Source organism: Castanea sativa, chromosome 5, assembly GCF_040712315.1.
Source record: "Castanea sativa cultivar Marrone di Chiusa Pesio chromosome 5, ASM4071231v1".
NCBI classification, from domain to species: Eukaryota; Viridiplantae; Streptophyta; class Magnoliopsida; order Fagales; family Fagaceae; genus Castanea; species Castanea sativa.
The window spans coordinates 26,401,064-26,410,148 of NC_134017.1; the positions used below are offsets into that span (position 1 = coordinate 26,401,064).

The 9,085-nt window shown below is 36.5% G+C and overlaps 2 protein-coding genes across 3 annotated transcripts; both read right to left on the bottom strand.

Moving 5' to 3' along the window:
* Positions 1-554: 554 nt before the first annotated feature.
* Positions 555-3,813, bottom strand: LOC142636860 (G-type lectin S-receptor-like serine/threonine-protein kinase SD2-5). Of its 2 annotated transcripts, XM_075811151.1 has the most exons (2): positions 1,965-3,813; positions 555-1,865 (listed from the first exon to the last, which is right to left on the bottom strand). In XM_075811151.1, the coding sequence occupies exons 1-2, from the start codon at positions 3,234-3,236 to the stop codon at positions 786-788; spliced, it is 2,352 nt and encodes a 783-aa protein (XP_075667266.1). In that variant the 5' UTR covers positions 3,237-3,813; the 3' UTR covers positions 555-785. The 2 variants fall into 2 exon arrangements, with proteins under 2 accessions (XP_075667266.1, XP_075667265.1); XM_075811150.1 differs by having other exon boundaries at positions 555-3,813.
* A 1,086-nt stretch (positions 3,814-4,899) lies between these two features.
* Positions 4,900-8,268, bottom strand: LOC142633267 (G-type lectin S-receptor-like serine/threonine-protein kinase SD2-5). Its single transcript, XM_075807484.1, has one exon. The coding sequence runs from the start codon at positions 7,530-7,532 to the stop codon at positions 5,109-5,111; it is 2,424 nt and encodes an 807-aa protein (XP_075663599.1). The 5' UTR covers positions 7,533-8,268; the 3' UTR covers positions 4,900-5,108.
* Positions 8,269-9,085: the final 817 nt, after the last annotated feature.

Genomic DNA, 9,085 nt, shown 5'->3' on the forward strand with positions numbered 1-9,085 from the left:
TTTGTGGTCTGGAATTTATGGATTTTGGTTTGATGATTGGGTTTTGTTTTGTTGGATGATTTAGATGTTTTGTTGTTGATTTGGTTAGGTTTTGATTTACTGGTTTTGGAGATATGTTTGGGATGAAATTCTATGTATTTAGTTGAATTTGTGTTATGAGAAATGTTGGAAAAGAAAATCTTTGAGTACTATGTTCTTCGATCTTGTGATCTGGGGTTGTGTTTTTGTAATCTGGGTTTAAGATTTGTTTATACATGTTCTTCAACATGATTTGAATTTATGTGTTTTTACGTTTTTAATTTTTTTTTCTATTTTTTAATTTTGCTAAAATTGATAAATTAACATAAGTGACGTGTTAAGTGATGTGACAATTTTTTAATATCAAAATAGATTTTTTAATTATTATTTTACTATGCCGTCAGCCACGTCAGCATTTTCTGTTAGTTGGGTGACGGTAAGGACTAAAATAACACGCGTTAATTGGTTTAGGGACTAAAAGTGATAAAATGAAAATGTAGGAACCAAAATAAAAATTGGACCAAAATGTAGGGACTAAAAATACATTTAGTCCTAATAAAAATGGTATCACTAATAACAGTACACTCAAGTGAAAGTGATAGACTGATATCACTTTAATCGCAATAAGACATGTTACCTGTGGTGAAAATTATTGTGAATTTAGTATTACTTGTTAGAAATAGACGCAAAGGCATTCCAAAACTATGCTAGGGCATTCCTTTGGGCTTATTTCAACTGTAAGGCTATTACAATCACTTCTATCACTATTATCTTGGTCCTGATATCTGAACAGATGACAGGTGCGCATCACTATAATAGTTTATCATTCTTGATGTGGAAGTAGTCGCTTTACTTTTGCTTTTGGCAAAACTTGAACGAGAATCCAACTTAGAGGAAGTTGGAGGCTGAGGTACAGAACAATGGCCTTCAAGCATTTGAACTACTTTAGTCATTGCAGGCCTCAAATGCATATCTTCTTGTATGCACCATAGTGCAACTTTGATAGCAGTGATAACCCTTTCATCGCTTTCATCAGTTTCTAGCTTTGGATCAAGAATTTCTTTTAGTTTTTCTTCTTCCCTCATCTTGAAGGCATAAGTAGAAAGATAGACTTTGTCTGATCTTTGCCTTGGATCATAATTTTTCCTTCCTCCAATGATCTCAAGCAAGAGCATTCCATAGCTATATACATCACTCTTCTCTGATATGGCATGGTCAAAGATCCATTCTGGTGCAAGGTAACCTCTTGTACCCCTCAGCTGTGTGCATACAAGACTTTGCTCCCTATCCATAAGCTTAGCCAAACCAAAGTCTGAAACTTTGGCAGAAAAATTATCATCAAGTAGTACATTTTCAGGCTTTATATCACAGTGGACAATTTTCACTTCACACTCCTCGTGGAGATAAGCCAGCCCCTTTGCTGTACCCACTGCAATGTTGAATCTTGTATTCCAATCCAACATGGGATCACCTTCATTGTTCTTGAAAATCCACCTGTCCAAAGATCCTTTGTTCAAGTACTCATATACAAGTAGCCGGTGAGGCCCTTCAGCACAGAAGCCTTTGAGCTGGACCAGATGGACATGATGGATACTCCCAATTAGACCAACTTCAGCTCTAAACTCTTTCATTCCCTGCCCAATGGCCTCCAGTTGTTTCACAGCCAATAGAGTACCATCGGGAAACACACCTAGGTAGACTGAATAAAACCCTCCTTCGCCAAGTTTTATAGAGAAGTTATTAGTTGCTTCATGAAGGTCACTATAGCTGAAGCGAACAGGCATCCCAGAAAGAATATCCAAAAGAGTGTCATCTTCTAAATCTTCTTGGGAAGGTTCCAGCAATATCTTATTTTTGCGGTCATAGTAAAATGCTAAAAAGATTAGACCAACAATAACTAGAATTGTTGCAGTGACAATGATTACAATGATTAGAATGTGGCTTACTTTTCTGCTTTTTCCTCTTGCAGGACTTTGCCCTCCATCTCCATTAGAACCATTACTTAAGACCTTCACATAAGAGACATAACCAGCAGAACTTGCACGTTGCAAACTTCCTATCTGGTCAAACAGAAAGCAATTCCCAGAACTGCCTTCAAAGAATAGCACAAGGCATGAGCAGTTTTGAAGGCAAGCTTGTTTGCAAGCATTTATATCAGATTTCAAAAAGGGTGTGACAAACCCAAGTGCAAAATAATCAAGCTTCTCACCAACATATAAAAGGTCTCCTGAGCCTTTGGAGCTATTGCAGGTTGAGATAATCTGAGGCTTGCAATTAAGTTGTAAACTGAGAACAGAAGGGCACTGGCATTGGTTGCTCAAATAGCAGACATAATATGGGTTACAAGGCTCAGGAATGCTGCAGGAACTTTGTGGTATTCTATTTGCCTCAGGAGTAACAGAGTTTCCCATTTGAAAATTATAGAATGAGATTGAGCCATCGGAGCCTAATACAGCAGCCCACATGGCATTCTGTTCAAAATGGTTGGAGAATGTAAACTGCAAAAGTAAGGTCCCCCTTTGATCATAGAAATTCCATGAATTGGACATCAAAGATGCAGAATAAACCTTGCCACTGACATTGTTACTACTTATCCTGCTGTCATTTGCAATAGACCAATAGATTTGTGGAGTTTTATATCCAGCATACAATACCAAGTTTCCTGACTTGATTTCAAGATATTGAGACAAGTTATTGCGGTTGGGAGAACTTTTTAGTTGCATTCCTTCAAAGAATTCCTGGTTGAGTAAAAGGGTATCAGTAGGATGGCTAAAACTCTGCCAAAGAATTCTTCCATTGTCACCAAGCAATGCCAAGTTTCCGGAGTCCTGCAATTCCATGGCTGTAGCTCTTTCTCCTATTGTGTTTGTAGACCAAATCACACCATTCGTGCTTTCCAAGTAAACATTCCCATCATTGCCAAATACAAAATTATCAGAACCAGTGACCATTGAGCCCGTGTTGGCAGTCCAAACCACTTTGGAACTGTTTATGTGAATAACTACTAGTGCAAACATTGTGACATCCTGGCTGTTCTTAAAGCCAAAGGCAAAAACTGAGTTGTTGGATAAGAGGAATAGCCCATTGTTCTCAACATACACCATCTGAGACGTATTGAATCCTGGATATATCTGACCAATATTTTGAGTGATGGCAATGCAAGTTTGCAACATAAGGATGAAATAGAAACACAATGTTCTAAATTGGAATAAATCCATTACTTGTGTAGCTGCACCAATTCACTGAATTTGGCCAACTAGACCACCAAAGTCTTGAAATTTTATACCACTAACAATTTCATGTATTTGGGTGAATCAAATTTGAAACACCAGTTCAAAACAAGGAATGAGTTCGGCAGAGAGGGTACATTCTAATATTTGACCGTAAATTTAAGCATTGATTATGAATAAAACAAGGTACATATACATTCCTTAAACAAAAAGATATATTGTTGAAGGAATAACCTATGAATTTCTAAATCCAGAACCCAAAGTTTGTAGAAAGTCTTGTCTGGTATTTGAAGTAGAAAGATAAAAGAAGAAGATGCAGATGCATTTCGTGTATGTGAAGCAACAAATATAGCAAAAAACCTACTACGGATAAACTAGACTGAAGAGAATTCTTGATGACGGACTTTCTTAAATTAGCAATATAGAAAACTAGAAGCAGATCAAAAACATATTGCATAGCCATTAACGAGGAGCAAGGGATGACTCATAACACATTACAAGGATTCATATGACTAACCTCATTCTGTCTCTGAAAGAGATGAATGGATCTTGGGCTTTCCCTTGATTTGAGAGAAGAGATGAAGTAAGATGAATCAAAACTATTCTATATATTGTTATATACCATAAGATTCTTGAGTCAGCTGCACTTTCTTCTTATGTGTTCACATATATTGTGGTCAGAACGTTTCACAGTTAAAAAAAACCTTGCTTGTGAGAGTATATCACTGTTTTATTTCATTTTAATCTCTATCGTGTATATGACATGCGAAAGTCCAAGTCTTGCATATATATTAAAACTTGACCGACTTGGTTGCCAGCGCTAGAGTCTCTATTAATGTGTGAATCATGCGAGCCCAATTCTCTGATAATTTACTACTATGAAAGTGACAATAGAGATTAATTTTTATATTCTAACAACGTGAATCTCTTTGACAATGCTAGGCCAACTCCCATTTCTTAATCTAGCACGTTTCAATCATCTACGTGAGTAAATGTGTCATACCCCAGGCTCAAAAGAGAAATTAAGCTCATTAAATATTTTTTTATTCTCTCATTTTGAAAAACAAATAAGCTAAATGCCTGCACGAAATCTTGTATTATATGTCTATACCTGTAAAAGTGGATTGTAACCCCCCCTAAAGAATGAAATTTCTGTTTTATAAACCCTATTCAGAGTTAGTGCTCTTCTAGTAGGGGAGAGAATCTAAACCCTTAAATGAGTCCTCCCCATATAGACTAAAACAAAGTAATGTGGTCCAAGATGTGGTCCTCTTGGCTGTGAGTCCCAAAAATTGCTCAGTTTTGACCTTTGTGTCACAAGTTGACCCTTACTATTTTGTATTTGATTGCAAACTTGCATCATACTGCACAAATTTTCTTCTTTCTCATAGTTTAATTCTCTTTAGTTTCATTTCATTTGAAGAATATTTTTCAGTTGTGTCAACTTTACACTTGTATCGCTGATACCAGTTCATTGCTGGATATCAATCACATGTACCAGCCAAGTTGCTGATGTAAATTCATTATATGTCTCAAACTCTATCTGAGGAGAAACTAAACACACAAGAAAGTTTCATGTCAACTAGAGGAGTTTCCAGGAACATTCTTAGCAGAATTCAAGGTAGAATCAAGACTAACTTGAGCTTCATTGTGCATGTGAAATTAATAAACTGTTATTCTCTTCTTAAAATTGAAAGGTGAACAAACAAGGGCAATAATTCAATACAAAAGTTTCAAAACTAGTCAGAAACCAAGAAGAGACAAGAAAATATTTCTATTTAAATACCAATACATACGGATCATCAATACTTCATTATACATAGATTAAAATGATATCCTCTGGTGCAAAAATTTCTTCTATCATCTTGGACCTGATAAGCGAATATCTGAAATGGCTACATCACTTGAGTAATCATTCACTCCTGATGCAGTAGCCCCATAACTGTTCCATTTAAAGATGCCTGATAGAGAACCCAACTGAGATGAGGTTGGAGGCGGAGGCACATCACAAAGACCTTGAAGCATTTGGACTACTTTTGCCATTGGTGGCCTTAAATGCATCTCATCTTGTATACACCACATAGCAACTTTGATAGCTGTGACAACCCGCTCATCTTTTTCATCAATCTCTAGCTCTGTATCAAGGATTTCTTTCAGTTTTCCTTCTTCCAACATCTTGGAGGCGTAGGAAGGGAAATGGGCTTTCTCTGAATTATTTCGTGAATCATAATTTTTCCTTCCTCCAATAATCTCAAGCAAGACCATACCATAGCTGTACACATCACTCTTCTCTGATATGGCAAAGTTGGTAATCCACTCTGGTGCAAGGTATCCTCTTGTACCCCTCAATGTTGTGTACACAATGCTTTGTTCCCGGTTCATAAGCTTAGCCAAACCAAAGTCTGAAACTTTTGCAACAAAATTATCATCAAGAAGAACATTTTCAGGTTTTATATCACAGTGGACAATCTTCACTTCACACTCCTCATGGAGATAAGCCAACCCCTTTGCTGTACCCAAAGCAATATTAAATCTTGTATCCCAATCCAACAGATTACCCTCTTCATTCTTGTTGAAGATCCATTTATCCAATGACCCTTTACGCATGTACTCATACACAAGAAGCCTGTGAGGCCCTTCAACACAGAAGCCTTTGAGCTTGACCAGATGCACATGATGGATACTGCCAATGATGGTAACTTCAGCTTTAAATTCTTTTTTCCCCTGTCCAGCACCCTCCAACCTTTTCACGGCCACTTCTGTACCATCTGGGAGCACACCTATGTAGACTGAGCCAAACCCTCCTTGACCAACCTTTGTAGAGAAGTTTTTGGTTGCTCTACAAAGATCACCATAACAAAAACGAAAAGGCATTCCAGGAAGATTGTCCAAGAAATCATCCTCTTCTGACTTGCCAAAAGGATATTTGAGTAATATTTTCTTTTTACGTTGGTACCAGTATACTGCATAAATTAGACCAAAGAAAACAATCACTGCTGCAACTATGACCATGGGTAACATAATGTTATTGCCTCCATTTCCAATTTCTTCACTTGCAGGACTTACAACTTTTATATATGAAATATAACCAGCAGAACCCACATCAGACCGTTGTAAACTTCCTATCTGATCAAACAGAAAGCAACTTCCAGAGCTGTTTTCAAAGAACAACGAAAGGCAGGAGCAATTTCCAAAGCATGCTTCTTTGCAAGCATTTAGATTGGATTTCAATGAGGGTGTAACAAAGTCAAGCGCAAAATAGTTGAGCCTTTCGCCAACATATAGAAGCTGTACCGAACTCTTGGAGTTGTTACAGTTTGAATTAATCTGAGGCTTGCAATTAGAGTGAGAGCTGAGAAGTGAAGGGCATTGGCATCTGTTTTCAAAATAGCACACATAGTACGGGTTACATGGCTCAGGTGTACTACAGGGGCTTTGTGGTATTTTAATTGCCTCGGCAGTAACTGGTTTCCCCTTTTGAAGATTATAGAATGAGATTAACCCATTGGAGCCTAAAACAGCAGCCCAGAAGGGATTCCATCCAGGACTGTTGGAGATGACAAACTGCCAAAGTAAGGTTTTATTTTGATCATAGAAATTCCAGAAATTGGACACCAGAGTCACAGAATGAACCTTGCCGATGACGGAGTTATTGGTTTTGCGCCTGTCATTTGTTATGGACCAATAAATTTGTGGCGTTTCAAAGCCCGCTGACAAGACCAAATCGCCTGATCTGAATTCAAGATAGTGAGACAATTTATTGCTGTTGGGAAAACTTTTGAGCTGCATTCCATAAAAGAATTCCTGGCCAGGCAAAAGGGTATCAGTAGGATGGCTAAAACTTTGCCATAGAATGCTTCCACCGGCCCCAAGCAATACCAAGTTTCCCGTATCGCTCATTTCTATGGCTGTAGCTGTTTTTCCTCTAGTGTTTGTAGACCAAACTACACTATCCCCATCTTCCAAGTAAACGTTCCCATCTTCTCCAAACACAAAGTTAGCAGTATTTTGAATCAATAAGCCTCTATTAGCAGTCCAAACTCCTTTGGAACTAGGCATGTGAATGACAACTAGTAGAAACAATGTGACATCCACACTAGTGTAGAAACCCAAAGCGAATTTCGAGTTGTTGGATATCAGAAATATACCTTTATTATCAATATATTCCATCTGAGATGCTCGGAAGCCAGGATAAATCCGGCCAAACTGTTGAGTGCTGGCAATGCAGATCTCAAACACAAGGAGCAAACTAAGAAACAAGGTTCTAAATTTGAACAAACCCATAATTCCTAGCAAATTTGGCAACCAGTAAAAAAAAATCTGGGGTTTGGCCAAATTTAGCCTGAAAAACCAATATAAAACAAGGACTTTGAATTTTGCTAATTCTCTATAGTCTCCAAAACTCAATTATGTAACTGGGAAAAAGAGTTTGCCACCCAGCTACAAGATGAAACTTTTCTACTCAAAAAGCTGAAAGACAATTATGAATTTGTAGAAAGAATTGTATAATTGCACAAAGAGTCCGATGACAAGATCTGTGTGTTGAAATCAAAGTGAGACAGAGTTACGAAAACAAAGATAGATGTTCCCAACTGTATCTTATTTGTGTGAAGCAAAGTAAATAGGGTAAGAAACAACTAAAACAAGGAATTCCTTGGTGAGTATTGATAGATTTTCTTTGTTAACAGTAAGAATAATTTGAAATGAGTGGCAAAACAACAAAAGATGTTTGCTTGGCCATGAATGAAGGGAAAAAGAAAATGACCAAGAACCAGAAAAGGGGTGGAGATAGAGACATGACTGACCTCATTCCTTGATTCAGTTACAGAAACAAGTGGATTAGCCAAGATGGGTTCTTGGTATTTTCTTCATATTTTGGACTGTTGAGTAGAATCGTCTCTCTTTCTGTGCAGGTAGAGAGAGACATACAGAGTGAGAGAGAAAAGTTGAGTAGCCAGGTTATGGAAATAGTTTACGATGCAGTTTTCTTTATTAGCACCGAACATACTTTGAGATGTTAAAGTATTCCTTCCGTACCGTAACTGTAGCCAATGCCAAAACTTTTTTGGCATTTACCCTAGTTTTTGAGTTTTTGGTATTTAGTGCGCTAAATGTGGAAAACATCGGATAAGAATGATCTAAAGATGCTCTTTTTTAGATTCAGCTAGGCTCATAAGTTACTTTGTTATGTTTTCTACTCTCCTTTTCTCCTTTTAAAAATAAAAAATCAAAATCAAAAATAAAAACACTAAAACAAAACCATTAAAAATAAAAAACTCAACCAACGTACAAACAAAAATAAAAAGTAAAAACTCTACAAGAGATGTGGTCATTTTAAAACATGTCAGGTATGTTTGGCAAAAATTAAAAAGTCAGTCTATTTTATTATTTAGTTTATTTTTATTACTATTTATTGGCTCTACTACACTTTTTGATACTATTCACGGGTCTCTTTGTATTATTTTAGTTAACTTTTACCTTTATCTAAAGTACTTTTAGTAAAAAAATTTCAATTTCAACAAAATAAGCGAATCTCAAACAAATCTGTCATGTTTATATCACTTTTCAGTATATGTACACAAAAGTAAGCAAAATATTTCTTTTAGTCAATGTTTTTATTACTTTGTTTTAGTCTACATAATTGGTTAGGTCGAATATGTTTGAATTTTATATGATCTAGCCCAAGTATGAGTTAGAATTTTAAAAGGTTTAGAATTTCAGCAAAATAAGCAAATCACAAACAAACTTGTCGTGTTTGTATCACTTTTCAGTATATGTACACAGAAGTAAGCAAAATATTTCTTTTAGTCGATGTTTTTATTACTTTTGTTTAGTCT